Consider the following 20,463-nt stretch of genomic DNA (forward strand, 5'->3'; position numbering starts at 1 on the left):
TTGTTTTGAGCTAGCGCATAGTAATCCTATGAGTGGCCACCGTGGCGATGCTAGTACCTTGAATAATATGCCCAGACTCTTTTACTGGCATGGAATGTATAAATGGGGTGCAATGTTAATCCACGGTTGCTCATATTGTCAGAATGAAAGACACGATTTAAACGAAGCACTCTTACAACAACGGTCCGAATTGGGAACAACTTTATTCCACACTTTACCTATCAACCATACAGGACCCTTCCGGCATTCTAATAAAAGCAAGCACTATTGTCTTGTAGTTGTGGATTCATTCTCTAGATATGCACAATTATGCTGTTAAGTCCACTAATTCTGACGAGACTGTAAAACAAATAGAGAAATTCGTAACTAGTTTTGGAATACCTCAGCACATACTACATGATAACGGTACTGATTTTATGAGTAGTGATTTTGTAAACTGGACCTTTAAGCTTGGAATTAAGCTTGAAGGCCACAAACAGCATACTCCCCTTGGACTAATGGGAAAAATAAAAATCCAAAATAAGCACCTTACAAACTACCTTAGGCACTTTCTAAATGATACTGGAAACAATTGAACAAAATTTGTTGACAAATTTGCATTTGCGCTTAATACAGCAGTGAATTATAGTACTGGTTGTACGCCGTACGAGATTATATTCGGAATACAGCCACCAATACCTATTTAACTTAGACTAAAATTGCTGCGGGATAATAAGAAGAATTGTATATCTCAATACTGACAGAACCTGCCGTCACATACACATTGTAAAATTTCATGTAAAAACGAAAAAGTAGATAATTTACTGCAAAAAAAGATTATCTAACACTGCACTACAACGTGAGACAGATTTTAAGATCATATAAATTGTAATACTTATATTCGTTGTTGTTAAGTTACAAATAAAGCCCATGAATATAGGAATAGATTTAAGCTCGGACGACCAAACCGCATTGGCAGCAAAGTTTTACTAGTGAATCATTTCCAAAGCTTACTTATATCTAAGAAACTACAATCACTTGGGTCCGGTCCATACACTGTTACAAAGCATATAACTAATACAACATATGAAACACAAGTAGACGAGACTCAACAAAAAGAATAGTGCATAGAAATCAAATAGTAGAACAATTTCCAAAGGAGAAAGAAATTCAACGCTTAATTGCCGATTATACTACTATATAAGCTTAACCCGAACAAATCTATGATAACTATAATAGGCACTACATAGACAAATTTAACACTGCTCAACATAATAATAATATGCTCTATATGCCTCGGCCAGTATTCAACAATGTTGAAACGCCGCCGCAACCCCGAAATATTAGACCCACTACTTTTGCTCCTACTAATAATACTATTAGATGTAATAACGATAATCCTCCGGTTTATTCCGGCATGGACACTTTAGGCCTCCAAACATTATTTAATACACCACAGCATGCTACTTTGCCTAGTAAATCACTTAGGCCCCAGCATATATCCACCCCATATCCAAGAGGACCTCTAAGATATCCACAAACACCTCATTCCCCCAACGATTAGCTTATTATATAAGTCCCTTTAATTTTCAAAGTACCTCACAAGTAATTAGTATACAACCTACAACCCCACTAGCTAATACATCGGTAACTGAAAAATTATATCTTACTGAACACAGAAGGTCAGGTAGACACGCAGTTGCAACAAAATTATTTAATGATCCTATTCCATGGGATGTATTGGAAAATAAGAAGAGGTAATATACTCTTTTAAAAATATACTAAACACAAATAATGTTATTATTTTTCGTTAATTTAGTAATTCATTTAGCTCCCTTCCTAACGCAGTGTTAACATAGAAAAATCCGATTTGTCCGCCAGACATAGCCGATTTAATCAGTTGTAACATTTTGTTGAATGCTGCTGGCTCCAAATGAGCTGACGTAGCATGCATAAGTATAATATACTTATCGGAACAACAAGGATTTTCCTGTCATACTAAAACAAAAAAAAATTGAGTATACGTATATAAAGCAAAACTAGTAAATTTAAGTAAACCCACATCGTTACAAATTAGGGATATTAGGAGAGCTTTTTTCTCTGTGTTTATGCATGACATATTTATTATGTCAGGACGATCTTCAAATCTGCCTCGTTCTCGAGCAGAAATGATATTTTCCAGCATCCCCTTTGTGCAAATTGTTTTCTCCGTAGTATATTTGCCACTCATGTACAATTGTATCCCATCAGTTGTTAATTCTTGTTGTCCAATAATAACTCTTTTTAGCAGCTCCGTATATGAGTTCATCTCCAGACAGAACAAAATGATTTTATTGTAAGCCAATCATTTTCTAGTATTTACAAAAAAAGGAGAAAAATCTGCAATTCTGAAAGCCAATAAAAAATAAAAATTGAAAAGAAAAATGGGATTATTATGTCCAAATAATAAAAACCAAAGAATTTGCACAAACTGATTTAAGGAATGGGAATATCTTCCCAGCCAATAAAAAGAAAGTAACCACCACTAAAAATGAGAATATTTGAGAAATATTTCTAAAGTGAGAAAAAACAGCCCATTTTCTACACTAAAAATAGGAAAGCAAAAGCAACGAAATCATTCTCCCTTCCTCATCAACTAAATGCTTATTAGAATAAACTCAAGTTAGCCAAACTAAAATCTACTTTCTTCCCCGATAACGATTTGAGCACTATTCACGCTACTTTCCTTTTTGCTGATTTAACGACAGAAACATTTCTAGTCAATGACACTTCCAAATTATTCGCTGTCTTAACGTTTGCCTTTGAACATAAAAGTCCTTCGGGTATTCATACTTTCAGGAAAATAACAGAATATAAAAATGAGTTCAGAACAAAAAACAAACGAGCTAACTCGCTTTGAGTTTCCCGAGCCAGATTCAGAAGTGTTGGACGAAATAATCGAGGTAAGTAAATTTATAATTCTTCTTTTTTCACTTTCAGCAATTTTCTATGCTTTTAATGTGAGTGTACCTGCAACTGTACCACTAGTAACTACCACATTACTCTCAATAAGTTGAGCAAACGCAGAATCCGATTTCAGTAATGCTCTAAAGCAAGTAAAAGTAGGAAACTTTGATTGTTCTAAAATGGATTCTAATAAAATGTACTCATTAAACAAAATAGCTCCTTGTGATATTGAACCCGAAAAAAAGTAAGTGAACAGCTACAATTAAGCAGCGCAATTATAAGACAAAATTAGAAGCCAAGATGTGCAAAGTTACATATCAACAACTGAAATGGTATTGTGATACTTTTGACGATAGTGGTTTATCCACTACAAAAGCAACTATTAGCTCAGATATTAAAATAACCGCCGAGCAATGTCTCGACGCTAAGAAAACAGGCTCTGCAACTATTACCACTCACAACGTTCCATTTACTAAAAATGTAAAGAACAAACAGTTATAAATAAGGGCGATGTTAATGATAAATGTAGTAATGAGCGCACAGAATTAGGTTGGATTTATCTCCTGCCTTTTATCCTTAAAAACATGGCTGTGCTGGTGGATCAACTGATCCTTATACATATACCTGGGAAAATAGAGAAAATAGTATAATAGAAGAATTGCACTCCGCTCCAGTAAAAACGATACAAATAGATAGAAAATACAATATAGTAGGAGAATAAGAAACTAAGCATGATTTAACGGAAAATATTATTAGACGTGCGCAAACATTTAAAGGAACACCAAATACTTTCTTTCATTTTTCAGATGTATAATAATCCAAAGTCAAATTGTGACGGAAACAAAATAGTTTATCCTACCCCTTATAACTCTCTATACATACATTATGAAAGCGGATTCGATATGGATACAGAAAAAGCAAAAAAATACAGTTCCAAATATATACAAAAATTCTTAATAAATAGAACAAAAGGCAAAATGCTTGTAAAACAAACTTCACACTTAAATGGAGAGCCAAATGTTGATATGGAATCAGGAATAAATTATGAAGCCCATATGGGAAAAAAATTTGACTATTACGAGTAGACTAATATAAGAAGACTACAATTTTAGGTTTACAAATGATAAAAAGTGATTGTGAGTTAGAACGTGCTGCTGAGAGAACAAATTTAGTCTACTCAAATAGTAATCCACGTATCGCTGGATGTTTACTAAAAATTACTCGCTCAATGTTCTTAGAGACAAATTTTAACGTTGCGTGGCTATATCATCGCCCACAGTATTTTTCACCATACAAATATTATAGACAAATTTTATAATAGAATCCCAATGATGTATCTAAATAAAATACATTTTGTTGATCCAATTACTAGGAAGACATATACTAGCGCCGAATAACGATCGCGTTTAGATAAACACGATAATTATTTCAGTTGGATATTGAAATTCAAACTCCTGGGTTGAATTAACACCAGTTGTAACTTGAATCAAAAGACTTTAAATTTTTGAGCCTAATATTGCTCCGAAAAGATTAACAAAATACAAATTCAAGGATAGTGATGAAACATTTTCATTTACTGATAAAGAGTTAAAGAAATTTTTGCGCGAAATTGAATTTAATAACGAAATGAAAGATGCTATACAAACCTTCTCTAAGGAACTTGTTGTTTCACAAGATAATTTTAAAAGTTGGGATAGCCATCATATTTACTATACAATTAGAACAGTCTACTTAGAGTCCTTTATTTCTCCAAACTTCTTTGATAACCGCTATATAGAAATGTTCGGTTATACACAATTTATATTAGAGCAATGCAGAATTTATTGCGCCGCTTTTTTTCTTGAAGTTTATTATCCAAATTGTTGTAAAAAATATTGAAGCCCTACAAATATATAGAGTAACCAGAGCTTCTGTTGATTTTGGCAAAATGATTTTATTTGCCACATACAATATCTTATTCACTTTTTTAAGACTTCTATCTTTAAAAATGAGACAGCCAATGAAGAACAAGCAGATGATGCTGATCATTTAGTAACTGAATTGAAAGAAACGAAATTTTAATCTATAACCACATATTCCGCACCCATTATATAGTGCAATTAGGAATGAAAAGAATGCTGCAATAGTATATAAAAATATATAACTTATCCATAATACACACTTTTGTTGTTCCTATTTTGAGAATTTAGGTTACGACGCAGACGAACATATGCCTGATTTGAAAGAATTCATTTTGCCAGATACAATTGAGGAACTCATGAGAGAAAAACAACAACCACAACAAGTACAAGCTACAGGATCAGCACAAGCCAAAATTGTACAGAATTTCTACAAGGGGAGAGGAGAGAAATAAATGGACAGTTTAAATATGACAGAACTGACAATCGCCACAACGGAGACGCATTTAATCTCCACACCAACCGCAAGGTATGCCCAATCCAACCACGAATCATCACTATGAATCATCGACTGGAAAAACAGAAATTTAGCGAGGAGAAAGCAAGAAGCAGAAAATTCCGAGGGCATCCCAATTTCGACTAGGGACTGCAGCACAGGATCTTACCCGAAAAAATTATATAAAAAATCCAATCTTATGATTTGAAGCTGAAGATCTATTGCTTAAAAAATATCCTGCTTGATAAGCCAAAATTTCACAATTCCCGATCAATTCATCACAGCAGATCTTATAAACGAACGGGACACTTATACTTTTGGCCTCGAACAAAACTTTCTACATGAGAATCTGCAGAACTCAAAATAATAAACGAACCGGAAGAATCACAGATTTAATAAAATTGGAAATTTTTAAACTTTGTTCTGGCCTTCAATTATTATTGTTGCTTTTTTGTATCTAAAAATGAGCAATATTTTAACATATTAGATTTTTATAATTTGTTAAAAAAAGTAAACGAAATATCTTACCTGTTTGTCAAGCTTACAACTCTCTATTTGGCTAGTTTCGATTAATTATGCTTAGTCGCCGGATGAGAAGTACTAAAAAGAAAACTAAAATGGGAATTTTTATCCCAAATAGAAAATATGAAGTTTCATTCCGCAATGAAACATGGGAGCTTTCCTCCCATAACGAGATCTTTTATCCCTTTTTTAATAAAATGGGAATGATATTCCAATTTGTCGCCTATAAACAGAAGGCGTTTATTTTTCCCTGCAGTATTCCAAAATATCAGAACAAAAACTATACTCTAAATACTTCTCTACCGAACGGCTAAATATTCATGATATCCATTATATTGAGATCTTTTGTTGCATTATATCCTTTATCTATTTTTATAATAAAATTTTAATTTCCACCTCTTCTTTCTTATTTAAAACATAAAAGTTAAACTCCCAACTGGAAGGCGAGTATAACTGGTATCATTAGATTGCCCATTCAGCGTAGAATAAAGATTTAAAAATATATTTTTTTGATTTTTGTATTTTTTTAGTGAGTTATCAAGGTTTGAAATTTTGTGAACAATAGACGGATTTGCGGTGTCTTTAATCACATTTTCTGGAACTTTTGCTTAAATTTTAGTCAGTTTTGCTAATATATGACAGAAATGCGTTTAAAATATGTTTTTGATTGTTTCCTAAAAATAGAAGTGTTTCCTAAAACCCTTCATCTAATTTGTTGGCTCCAATTTTTGCTACATATTTCAAAATATCAGCTTTTTGTCATTAAAAATTGCTAGAAAAAAGTTTTTTAGTCAATTGTGCTTCAACTTGCCGGCAGTGAACACACAAAAACTACTGACACAATTTGCTTCAACTCATTTGTGAGCTAGTTTACTTCTCTGCACTGTTCATAATTTTTATGGGTATGAAATTTTGCAGGTTTTTAGCTAATAAACCTCAATAATCATACAAACAGCGTCATTTTTCTTTTATATCTGAACATTTTTACTTGTCAAACTAAATTTATCCATCACATTGGGCGCCATTGCTCTCAATCTTATGTTCTTATGACGGAAAGTTATCGCCTTTTTTATGAATATCAGCGAACAGAACAATTCAAATCAAGGCTCCCTATTGACAAGTCCAATTGGTTTCATAAAAAAATTGCCAGTTTTTTTTTATATATTTTTAGTGAGAGGCTCATTGTTGTTTTGAATTTTGTTTTAAAAACAAACAATGGCTGATAAGGCTTTGCCAACTTTTTTTACATATATTGGTCAACTTGTAGCTTAGTTTCAGCAAAGGCAGAATGCATATTCTAACTAAATAAATTAAAATCCATTTTGCTGCTTCACGATTTAAGTAATTGATTTCTGCCTTTGGTGCTACTAGTTTCACATTATATTTTTATTTTTGCAATTTTGCCCATCTTTCGTGTTTTTTTTTTTGTTTTTGTCACATTTCCAATTTATTGCTAGGTGATTTATCACTTTATTGGTGTTCAGAAATTAGGATCAATTAAACATATAATTTTGCTTCAAAAAGTTTTTCTATAAGAAGGTAATGGAATCTTTCACTCTTGTCTTTAATTGCCTTTTTTTTCTTGTAGTCGTCTGAGAAGAGGTCTCAATGGTTTTTTATTGAGGTACACATGAGCACGTTTACTGAATTTAGTGGCTAAATGGTATTTTCTCGTATTTGTCTTTTGTTACCTAGTCTCATTAATTACAGCTCACGTATCACGTTGCTGGCATAAAAAGAATGCGAAATTGAACATATGTATTGTTTTAAGTGAATTCATTAAGGTGATAACGGCTTCAATGCTGCTTTTTAGAAAAGAAAGATACTTGGATTTTTTATTCTTGTCTGTATTTGACGTTTTCTTGTAAACGTAGGACATATTCTGATAAAAACTTTCTCAATGGACCCGTTTAGGGGAATAAATAAACCTATTTTCCGTAACAATTCTTAGCTAATGACTGTCAAGACCTTTAAATTAATTGTTTTTGAAAAATATAAAAATTTTTTTTTAACTTGCCTTTTTCTTCTCAATAAGCTATCTAGTATCATTATTGAGTGGCCACATATCAGTTTTGTAGGTTCAATAACGCGCAAACAAATAATTCTTAGTTTTAGGGAAAAGATTATGGTTATAACGGCTTCGACACCGTTTTCTGGCAAGAAATATTTGTTTTTATTTGTATCTGATGTTTTTTTGTAGTTTGAAATAAAACTTAATAGTGACAGGATCAAATGTTTTATCTCATGGAGTTTTAATTGATCGTATTTCCTCCTATTTAAGATTTCAATTCATAACTAATGGATTTCATTACTTTGGTACCAGTTTTTGGCAATAAATATGAGCGTAAGTTTCAGACGCTTCAGTTAGACGCTTTTAAGTTAGCCTCTTCTCTTGTTGTTTTTTGTCCGCTTGTAACCAAATCTAGCTAAGGATTGGTTCCATTTTTTCCAGTGATAAACAATGAACTAGTTATTGTGTTTCGTATAGGTTTTTTTTTCTTCCGCTGTTTAGACTTTTTTAATAACTATTCCGCAAACAGTTCTCGAGATTTGGATGTTATTAATATTTGTTGTTGTTGTTGTTGTCGTCTGATTTGGCTGTATGTTTTGTCTCGGATTCTTACTAAGGCGAATATCCTCGGCCCTTTAAACCAACTTTTTATTTCACTGAATGATTCGAGTTGGACGCAATTTTTTATTCATACACCAGTTTTTTTCGAAAAATACTTGAATTTTTGAAAGTTTTCTATTCCTTACCATTTGATAGACAATTAAGCTGAAAATGTGAATGAGCGGGGTCGGAACAATATGTGCGAACGCACTTTACCGAGCCTTCTTTTATGTTATGACAAAAGGAGCAAAAATTTGCTTCTATCGTCAGTTTCAAGCTATATGATTTTAATGAAATACAACTAATTTTCACATTAAGTAGAAAATTTAAAAAGAGCCGATGTGCGTGAAAATCATCCAATCTAAAACAGAGATTATCAGTTTTCAAATAAAATTTGCTTGCTTCCGTCAGACAACATTGCTTTCTGAACTGGCTGGTTTAATTAGGATTATACCATAATGCCCTTGTGTACACAAAAAATTTCCATACATAATTTTTTGAAACTTTTTCTGCTTATCGGGAAATTTGGTAATTTTTTGACTAAGTAATTTTGCTAGGATTCAAAAGAACCAGTTATACGATCTAATATGATTACTGAGCAGCATATATAATTGTTTGCATGCCTTCTAAAATCAATTTATGGTATTAATCCCAGTGGTTTTGTTGGAAGACAAATCTAAGCCTAAGATGATCTCACCAAATCGAGGAAAACAAAACCAGAGTTTTAGGGAAACAAAAACCTAGTTATTTAAACAGAATTCAATTAACACAGTACAATTTTACTTCCCGGGTCGAGATGTCAGCACCGTTTCAGCAAATCTTTTTTTAAGAAATGCACTGAAAGCGCTGAAATTATGTAAGACGTGCGCTGAATGCGCCAAAATACGCTGGAGTTTCGAGATAGCACCGAGCGGCGCATTTCTTACATAATTTCAGTGCATTTTCAGCACATTTCTGACATAAGTTTCAGCACATTTTTCAGCGCATTTCTTACAAAATTTCAGCGCTATTCATATCAAACTTTTTTTATTATAAATTCTAAATAAATGGGTAGCATTTCAGTTCTCAGTAGCGCAGTGGATTAATTGATAGATGAGACACAATGATCGGGGTTCAAGCCTCGGAGCAAAAGAAAAGAGCTGAACTTTTTCAAATTTCTGGGGATTTCAGCGGATTTCAGCGCATTTCTTACAAAGTTTCAGCACTTTTCATCGCATATCAACGCATTAGTTTGTAAGATTTCTCCTTTGATTTTTTCGAAAATTGAACGCATTTCAGCGCATTTCTTACATAATTTTTGGAAATTAATTAAAGAAAATTTGACTTCCGAATATTTTATGTTTCTGAAGTCTTAATGTATCAGGCAAAGAATCAAAAAATGGTGCTTGCCAAAATGTAGAGTTAAATAATATATATTCTTAATTTCCTCTGAGACAGAAGAATAAATGCAAAAAAACATTAAATTTGTTACCTAAAGAAATTGACCTAAAATAAAAATAAAAATCGAACTCTTTCCATGATGTCTTGCACATCAGTTAGTCATTGATCCTTTAAAAGTTCCTTCTAGAAATAATCATTTTTTCAGGAATTCTCTTAATGTTGTTTTATGTCTGATTTCAGAAGGCAGACTATTATAGAATGGAAAGGCTAGTGCAACAAATTTGTTCCTTCTTATACCAAACTTTTTTTTACTTGTAATGTTGTTTTAATCTCATGGCAGAAAGTATCATTTTTTTGCGGGATGATCGCTGGGTAAGAGAAAAAAAATATCTGCAACAATGTTTTAAGATGAATGAAACTGTAAAGTTTTGTTGAGAAGTTCAGGGTCTCTGGACCGATCGTATTTTCTTCTATTAAAAAAGGTTTTAATTCACCAATTCCAATGTCTCTCCTATGTTAATATTAATGTGTTTGCAACTCAACCAAAAAAAAGCTGAATAACCTACGTGACTTATTACGATTGCAATGGTTAATGTAATTTTGGTTTTCTCCAGTAAGCGTTTAATTAGTGCACTTATTTTTCTTATTCAAGCCATTTCGCAAAACCAAATTTTCCAAAACCACAATTCTAAGTTTTTTCTTGACAGTATGCTGTTTTTAAAAAGAATTCTTTTCTTGCATGCTTTCAAAACTTGTATTTGAAAAGCAGTTAAGATCTTGGCGGAGACTAGTTTTTTGGGAAACATAACACCACCTCCTTTTGTCTTTTTTGTCAGGATTTGCTTTTTACGAAAACAAAAAACGTTTTGCTTATTTGTCTGCCAAAACATTTCTGGATAGTTTTTGACAACCATATTTCATTTAAAAATATGTACAATTGTAACCATTGTCGTGAATGAACTGTTTCGGTAGAATATGTTGTCCTCTTAAACTTATTGCATTTTTATATAGACTTTTTATTCTGGAGTAAAATTTTTTCAGTGCGTTCTTCATGCGTGCATATTGCAAAGCTGATTCTGGGTTTAGTTGGATATCACAATTTTTTAATTTTAATTAAAAGGTATGGTATAATATCCACAAAAATGTCTGCTCTCTTTAAATGTGTTAGCGCGACTTACATATGCAGTCTATGAATATTGCTATGAGTGTAAACAGACACGACAGCACGAATTTAAAAGAAATTGTCCCAAAAACTACAACATTAATGAACGGAATTCCGTGCTGAAAAACAATATCCAGATCATTGTAAAAGATAGCGTTATGATTTGCCACTTGACTCTGAATGTTGCACAGGAAGTATTTTGTTTCTGTCAGTAGTGTTTTTGTGCAAAATATTCTTTGTTTGTTCGTTTGCTTTGGCTATTTTTGAGTGGAAGCACTTACATCAATTCCAAAGTTTCCGAGCTAAACATTTTTCAACTAGGGTGACAAGATCTTTGTAATCTGAAAATAAATTCCCTAATTAAAATTTTTTAGGATTAGCTTTTGTCACAACCTGTGAAACGAAAGTTTTCAGTTTTTGATCGTAACTGTTGAAAAATAACAATTTTTTGTTGTCAAACTTGGCTAGGCATGTAGGCTGCAATCCTGAGAATTTCGTGATCTCCCACTAGTTTATGGATATTACGAATACCAAATAAAAAAACTGACGTGTTCATATTTTCGAATAAAAATTCTTTTTGGCACTCACATTATTTGTTGGTTGTATTGTTGATGTAATCAAAGTTGTTGCTGTGCCGATTTTTTTTAATGAAATCACTCACAGTTACCACATGATCAGCTGTGAGGCTATTAACTTCTATAAAGATCTGTTTTCGAATAGAGCACATTTAGGTTGATGTGTAATTTCTTTTAGAGAAGAGAAATTTATCTGATAACATTGTAGAGAAATTATCCAATCAGCAAACAGTACAAACGTTTACTCAACTGGATAGCAAAATAATTTTTCAAAATTTGATACGCCTGCTACTTTTCCAATAATTCGTTAATTTGAATTCCTAATAATTAGTTGTCGTGCGTGCGCTCCGAAAGAAAAATATTTGGAACCGTCAGTTTCAGAAATAATGAAATATGTTTAGGGCTATACAATAAAAAAACAACTGAAAAGCTTGTTAATACTGATTTAAAAAGCGTGTTTTAATTATTCAATTTTCAATTGGAGAAAGTAAATAAGAAGCAAAAAAAATAGCGTAATTGAAATTCTCAGGTTTGTCTGAAGAAAGTAAACAAATCTTTCTTCGATATTTCGGAGTTGTTATCGTATGATAAGGAGTTATCGTTTTTAACTGCCGAAAGTCAAAGTTTAACGTCCTGATAATCAGATAAGTTTTTTTTCATTTTTTTGTGAAAGTCTTAATTTCCCACATTCTTCGAGAAATGAAAACTTTAAAACTTTGATTCTTCGGTTTGTTACTATAGAAGACATAAAAATTTCAAAGTTAAATTCAATTGGACACTTTAAAAAAACACTCCATTTTGTGCTAAAAATTACAAACATTTGAATTCAGTGCTACAATTCTGAAAGAAAAAGGTAAAATTGAAGATGTTATCTCCAGATCTTTCACGAGCAGAAGGGAAAAACAAATACGTTGCCAAAAAATTTTTGTTTGTAAACAATCAGCTTGGATCATATTATGAAAACAGTAAAACTAACCAACTGCAGTTAAATCATTTTTTTGCTTTTTAAAAGAGTTTTGCTAATCTTTTCAGTATTTCCAAGACATCTCAAGCTAAAATTTGTTTTGTTATATAAAATAACGGAAAAAAATGTCTCTGAAGACCGCAGCAAGTAGTAAGTACGCAGCAAAACAACTTTTCGGAGATTTTATTATTTAGTTTTTTTTTCGTTTCAAATGAAGTATGAATCAATGGTTATTTGTTTCGACCCAAGTTAGTGGGGGAGGAACTATATATTCAACTGAGGTTTTTTTGTTCAGACAATTTTGGCCGATCGATATAATCATCGTAGAGAGTTGTGAGTGGTATCATTAGAAAGCCCCTCCAGCATACAATATGAAATTCAAAAGGTTTCTTTAATTTTCGTTTTTTATAGGGAGTTATCGAGGCTTAAATTTTTGTGAATATTTGACGTAATTCAGCTGTTTTTATTCACATTTTTGGTTTTTTTTGACCAAACTTTTGTCAATTTAGCTTATAAGAAAGGTTAAAACTGTTAACTGTAGTATTTTTGATTTCTTCTGTAAAGATAGGGGAGGGTTGCTGAATTTTTTAGCTAGAATTAATAAGAAATTTGTCAGGATTTGTTTTCGTCAAAAATGAGACCAAATTTGTTTTTTTTAGCCCACTTGCTTTAAATTTGTTGGAAATAGAAACCTCAAAACTGCGGCCATGTTCTTCTAAAGCTCAAAAAAGAGCTAGTTATACTCCCGCTGGCTTTAGGAGTTTTCTGGAATTTTAGTTTTGCCAGTTTTTTGCAAATTTGAATACGATAATTACACAAAATGCTTTAATTATTTTTGACTAACTGAAAAATTTTGATTAAAAATTGATCTACTTTGCAACCACATGAACAATTGAGTGATTTGTTACGCGCGCAGCAAAATCATTGCTGATATTGATCTCAACATGGATCCTTACGATAAAAAAGTTTTTAGAATTTAATGGGACGCGACCTTTTATCAAAATATTTCCACTATGTAAACTTTTTTATGCTATATACTGACAAGAAATTCAAAACAGAGATCAATTAATGACAGATAAAGTTATGCAATAAACGGGGCTCAACGAGATTACATTATGATTTCAGAGTTTAGATCATGGCTTTTATGACTCTGACCAATTGTTTTGGTAAAAATTTTATTTACTTCTTGAATTTTGCTTCCTTTGATTCTTTTTCGTAGCCCAATGATTTAAGGTCCCCATTCAAAGTTCAAGGAGATATAATGAACCCTGACATCTCTTTCTATTGTTACCTAAAGTATGTTATGACTTTGAATATATGTGTTTTAATAAAATATCGGGGATTTTTGAACGTTGTCAATATTTTATCTAATTTCTTTAGACTTCGAGCGCAGTCTCAGTAAAAGAAGGCGGAAACCAATTCCCTGCGAATCTTAAATTAGGGTTGGTAACGGTTTTATATTCAATTGATAGTTTCTTTGTTGTGATACCGCGCGTTTTCATTTATTTAATTTTTGAGCATAAATGCATATTTTATGAGTTCATTTTGCTTCGTTGTCTAATTTTCACATTTTTGACCCGACCAATTGAAGGAAAGCATAGTACGGAAAATGCACAGCGTTGGAAAAAGGCGTATTGGGATATGTTAACTGTTTTTGTTGAATAATTTATGCTTTGTGTGCTGAGACACAGTTAGCTGGCGAAATTTTTTGGATTTTTTTGTTTGTCTTTCTTTTTTTCGTTGTACGTCGTATAACTGATAAAGATAGGTCTCAATTCTCTCCCCGACACGTGTAACGCAAAATTTGTTTAAAATTTCAATTAACACCTTTTTAATGGCGTTCAAATTTAATTTAAAAAATATTTCAAATGTCTCATTTTGCTTTCCATTTCGTCGCCACATGACTTAATCTGGCTAATTAGAATTCTCCGTTAAATTTTCTGATTAAAAAATTGTTTTTGCGCTTGGTTTAACGTTGTGACTGATTGCTTTGAACATTCAGTTTCATAAAATATTTTTCGAGATTTCTTTACTGTCCAATTTATGGGTTTCTTTTTGTTGTCATGTCTACGTAGTCCGTTTATAAGGAAGACTGGTTGATGTTAGGTTCAGTAAAAAGTTATGGTGTACAGTTTTTGCAGGTGACATCTTATAATTATAGTGCCTTGACCAGTGTGATGTCGTAAAGTTGTTTGATTTTTTGTCTTCTTTATGTATTTGTTGTTCTTATGTGGGGTCGTGACTTAGTCTCATTATTTACAGGCCCAATTGGCTTGCTGAGTTGTTCCAATATAATCCATCGCTTTTTGTTGAAATCGTAATTCTGTTATGACTTTCGAAAATATTTTGAGCTTCCTCATTTTTGACTAGTTTATTGGTCAATTTATAGCTCAGTCTGTGTGAGCACAGGTCACAAACCATTTCAAGCGAACTATATTTTAATCTCTATAGCGTTTTTAGCTTCAAACAATATAGCTTCACATTTTATACTACTGTTACAACGAGATTTCTTTTAAAATGATTGAGATTTTTATATGTTTGTACATTTTAAAGGATTTGTTTTCTTTTTAATTTTTAACAATAATTGTGGGTCCCATTGGTTTTGAAAATTTGCGCAATTGAACATTGGATAATGACATGTCTAAATTGCTCCCAATGAAGTTATAGATGAACATTTTAGTGACTTCAGTCGATATCTAATGACATTTATAACTGTGAAATTAATTCTTTTCAAAAATAGAGAAACGTAAATTTAAAATTATTTGCTCTTTTTGTCGACCTGTTAACCAATCGCATTGAGGGCAGGTCCCAAATCTTTTCTAATGACTTATAGGTTAAATTGTTTTGTTTATGTTTTTTCTGAAGTGGGTTTGATTTTGTTAAGATTTTTTTTTATTATAGACATCGAGTTTTGGTGGCAAATAATGTTCGTTGTTTGATTTTTATTATTTTCCTTACTAGTAATCCTATTATCAACAAAATTCATCGGCCCTCTAGCGAGGCATTATTGTATTCCATTTGTTGTTTATTGAACGATATGTATGTTTGTGAAAGTTTTTCTATCTCTTCATTATTTGGTAGCCAATTAAGTCAAGAATGCTGATGAGCGGGGTTGGAACATTATGTGCGTACGCACATTACTGAGCCTCCTGGTTTTACTCTAAAGTACTGCAATGCAGATTCAGCTTTAATGTCAAATATCAGAAATTGATTATCTGAAGTTTTCTACAAAACAAATGTTGACTGATTTTTTGTTGAAATTGAGTGCAACTAATTCCGTCATGAGATAATTTCATCCCAAAATTATTTTGATTTTTGATCATGACAAGAAGAGGGGAAAACGCTGCCGGGAGTTTGAAGTACAGTGATGCCATTAGCAGTTCAAATGTTCTCAGAAAAGGCCGCATTGATCAACACAATTATCCAGACGTCTATTGGTTGTGGTTTGTGTCTTGGTCCACCAATCGGAAGCCTCCTTTTACCACTGGGTGGTTACAAATGCCCATTCATTCTAGTTGGATCCCTTGAATTCCTTGCTTTCATATTGGGAATAGCACTTATCCCACCAACTGACAAACATCCCGCAACAGAACCGAAGTCTAAGTCTCCCCACTATTTTCAATTTTTAGGCAACGCCTCAACTTTGAGTGTCGCAATTCCAATTGCATTGTTATATTGCACACCTGGAATTCGCGATACAACATATTCGCTGTACTTTGAAGACGTCATGAAACTCAGCCCAGCAAATGTGGGTTTTATATTTATTACTTATTCGGTTGTTTTCCTCATTACGGGTACAGTAGTTGGGTTACTGGTCGAGAAGGGTCTCGGATCAATTCTCGCAATATTTGCCCAATTATTCGGTCTTTCCCATTATAGTATACCACACTCTAGAAATTGTTAGATTTGAAAGGGGAGGAAAATTGTGGGTATGGCCGTTTTAAAATCGAAGAAAAGGACAGTATGTTCGGTTTTATACACAAGAAATTGACTCTATGAGATAATCAAGACGCCCGAAATAATCGGTACGATTGGTTTCAGACGTCGGAAATTGTCGAATAAAAACAATTTCAACAAAGTTTTAAAATATTTGTTGGAAAAGAGAGTCAATCTAGAAAGTGACTTTTTGTGTTCCTTCAGTATACTCTTTCTGCTTTTTCAATTCTAAATTTCCATCACGGACATCGATAGACTATAACAGTAAACAGTAAAATAAAACAAAAATTCTGTTTATCACCTTTACCGACTAAGTGTAACAGTCAAATAAATCGATGACATTGTTCTAAAATATAAAAAAAAGGTTTTAAACTAACTTTTGACAAATATATTTAAAATTTTAAAAAGTGGTTTCCTTTCGTTCTATGGCCATGAACAAATTCTATTTGTCTCGCGGCCCAGGTTGGTCAAACCATGCTTATTGGTAGGACTAAAAAAAAACTCAACCTGGCTTTCCGGGAGCCAAGCGTGACCCAAATCCATCTGGCCCATACCTGTTTCGGTTCGCTGACTTTTTCTTGTTTGTTTTCAGATGAGTGTTTTTGTTCCGACCTACTTTAGTGGGGTAGGAACTGTATACTCAAATAGGCTTTTTTCTTTGTGCAGGCAATTTTCGCCGATCGATATATTCATCGTAGAGGATTGTGAGTGGTATCATTAGAAAAAAAGCATAGAATTTCAATACAAAAAGACTTTTTTAAACTTTCGTTTTCCGAGGTGTTACGGAGGCTTAATGATTTGTGAACGTTAGCCTCACTTCCAATATTTTGTTCACATTTTCCGATATTTTTGCAAAAATTTTAACCAATTTTTTATAAAATTGTTAACAATAGTCTCGTTGGTTTTACAATTAACGACAGAAGCGAATTGGTGAACTGTTTCAACCCACTTTTTTTGGCAAAATTTATAGCTAAATCTTTGAAAATTTTGCCTTTTATCTTTTTTTTCGCCAAAAATGGCATCAAATATGCCTATTTGGCCAACTTTGTCCAGTTTGACCGACGGTGCGGACATAAAACTGCTGACACAATCTTCCATATTCTATCCCACTTATTCTAGACTAATTGTTCCCCCGATTCCTAAGAAAAATTTCTGGAAAAAAACTTCTTCCCTTTTTTTATTTTTGATATAATAGGAATTCGTTTGCCAAAAAAAAATCACAAATATTTCAGAGCAATTGTTTTTTTAAAAGCCGCAGCAATAGAAAGGCAAATTTTGTCTCATTGTCGAGTTTTGCGACAAAAAATGATTGGGATTGTATTTTGGGTAGGTCTTAACTGAAATATTTTTTTGCAATTTTTTCATCCCAATTACTAGAATGTCATTTCTTATTATAAGGCTCAACTATTAAGAGATCTCTCTATTATCCAACAAGCTCTAGTGAAATATTATTGTGTTTAATGAGTAACGCTCATGGTTTTCATGGCTACCAGAAATTGTTTTCGTATAAATTTAATGAATTCTTGAGATTTTCAAGCCCTTAATGTCCTTTTGGTAGTATGATGACTGAGTCTAATTAGTCCAATTTTTCATTGTAATTGGCTATCTGGGGAGCAATTAAAGAAACTATCTAACGCTTTCAGTTGCTGCATAATGATTTTCTGCTAACATAATTCAATAAAAACCAAAACTCATCCTTTTTTTGCTATACCGATTTTTGGTCAACATAACTAGTTCGGTAACTTTTGGTACATTTTTAATAATTCATTGGACAGGCAGCAAGAGCAAGATCAGATTTTATTTAGATGTGAAATTTAAAAGTTCAAATATGTTTTGGATGTCAATGGGGCGTAGTGTGTTCTTTTGAGAATCATTTGCTTTTTTGCTTTTTATGTTAGGAACAGACCAAAACATTTTTAAAATAAACCTTAATTATTAAGAATCCAAGGCTACACGAAAAAAGGATGCCAAAGCTGTATAATTTTAGCAAAGACCATTTAGTTTTTGAGCTTCAACCGCTTTTCCACAAAAATGTTTGCGAAATTTTGACTACTGCCTGTATTAAATGTTAGTGTGTTGTGTTTTAAACTAGTTCTCAATTTATAGAAGTACTATTGGTTTCTCAGCAGTAGCTGAGAAACCAAATATTTGCCAGTTTTTAAGTAGATTTGCCAATTTCAATCATATTTTTGCTATCTTCAAGCATAGTCTCTTTAAAACGAGGATCACACTCTCTTTCATTTTAATTATAATGTAGTCTTAATTGTTGTTTTAATATTTCATATAATTGTTTTTAGGCGTTGATACTAAAATTGTTTTTAAGTTTTCTACTTAATTTTTTTTAACATTTTTCAATTTTTTAGGTTCGGTTTTGCTGCCTTGTCCCATAATCATATTAAAGTTATTGCAAGTGATATAGCACCAGAATGGTGTTGAAAAAAGATGCAATTGATTCTTTTCGTTTTTTTTGGTAAATAGATTTTTGATCTTATAGGCTTCGACGCCGGTTCTTCGGAGAAATTGAAATGATTGCTCGACTTTTTTCCTGTATTTCTTCATTTTGTAGTCGAATGGCATTGTGGATAATGACAGATTTCAATGGTTTTTCATGAAGTATTAAATATAATTATTGAATGATTTCAGTTGGTAACTAATTGATTTCATGACTTTGAATTAAATTGTTCCGGAAAAGCGTTAACCTATTTTTTGACTTTGCCCTTATTTTTCTCTCTACTTGTTAAGTATTCTCAATAAAAACAGTTCCCATATCTTTTCTGGTAAAATGCCATTCATTTGGTTTAGTTTGCTTTTAACCTGATTTTTTTCGAGTTTTTCATTATTTTTTTTCACAAAAATAGATAGGCATTGAGTTTTGGTCGTTAGTAATGGTTGTTGTTTTATTTGACTTTGTCTGTTTTGTTTCTTACTCTCCCTAATGGCAGTTATCATCGGCTCTCCAATGAGTCAAGGTTTCATTTGCGTATTGATTACAGCTTAAAGCGTTTTTTTATGGATAAACCAATTTTTTTCGAACAAAATTTGATTTTCGTGAGTTTTTTTTTAATTCTTCCTCAGTTGGGACAAATAATTCAAAAACGTATTTTAGCTGGTGTGAACATTATGTGCAGACGCACAATACCGATCCTCCTTCCTTGTTAGTGTTACATGTCATTTTGAGATCAATGGCGACTTATTACGTCTTATAATCTAAACATACAAAGATTTCAAACCATTCAACCAATGATTCCAAACCATTCAAAAACCGAAGCTTTCGGAAAACAACATACCGAACGTTTATAGGGTTTAAAACCGAACATACCAATGACTTCCTACAAACTTTTCATAGTTTTTGTTTGATCTTCTGGACTATAAATTCATATATCCCTAGTGGGAAAGACCCAAAATTTCAGCACCCGTTGTAGCTACTGGCTTCTTTCTTCCAAAAATATTGCCTCAACTTGAGTCGGTGGTTTGGGGTGGGATCCTATTAGCATGTAACGGAATCACACTATCTTCAGCAATTAATCCTGGATATTTAATTATGGAGAAAGTGGCTATTCGTCAAGGTGATGAAAAAAATGTTCACTTTTTGAGATGCATCAAAATTAAAGATAGAAATCTGATCCCGAGAATGTATGAGAACTATCAAAAATTGGGAAATTAAATCAAATAGGAGTCGAGGTCTGTCAAAGCAGCTCGTACTAAGATCTGAACTTTTGCATAATCTTATTGCCACAGACGTTAAAATCAGTGGAGATAAAATTTTAAAAAAAACTGTGATTAATAAATTCAACAATTTTTAGGTAAGGGATTAGTAGGTTGACAATATTCGTATTCTCCTTTCTCTGTCCCCTAAATAATTGCGCGTTGACTGCAATGACTGCATTCATTGACCAAAAAAAAAAATTAGGTTGTGAGGTAAAATGAAATGAATTAAAGTCGATTCAGAACAATTTCAGAGAAAAATCTAGCTTTCATGCTAATTCAGAAGGTT

General features: G+C 32.4%; 1 protein-coding gene across 1 annotated transcript in view; it reads left to right on the top strand.

The window, feature by feature from the left end:
• The first annotated feature begins 15,900 nt into the window (after positions 1-15,900).
• The window catches only part of LOC142345054 (MFS-type transporter SLC18B1-like), a 38,496-nt gene continuing 33,933 nt past the window's right edge, over positions 15,901-20,463 (top strand). Inside the window, exons 1-2 of the mRNA XM_075397137.1 lie at positions 15,901-16,396; positions 19,880-20,035. Of these exons, the coding sequence (XP_075253252.1) occupies positions 15,901-16,396; positions 19,880-20,035 (652 nt within the window). The remainder of the gene's footprint in view (positions 16,397-19,879; positions 20,036-20,463) is intronic.

The sequence above is a fragment of the Convolutriloba macropyga genome, chromosome 8 (genome assembly GCF_964194025.1).
Source record: "Convolutriloba macropyga chromosome 8, txConMacr16.3, whole genome shotgun sequence".
NCBI lineage: Eukaryota > Metazoa > Xenacoelomorpha > Acoela > Convolutidae > Convolutriloba > Convolutriloba macropyga.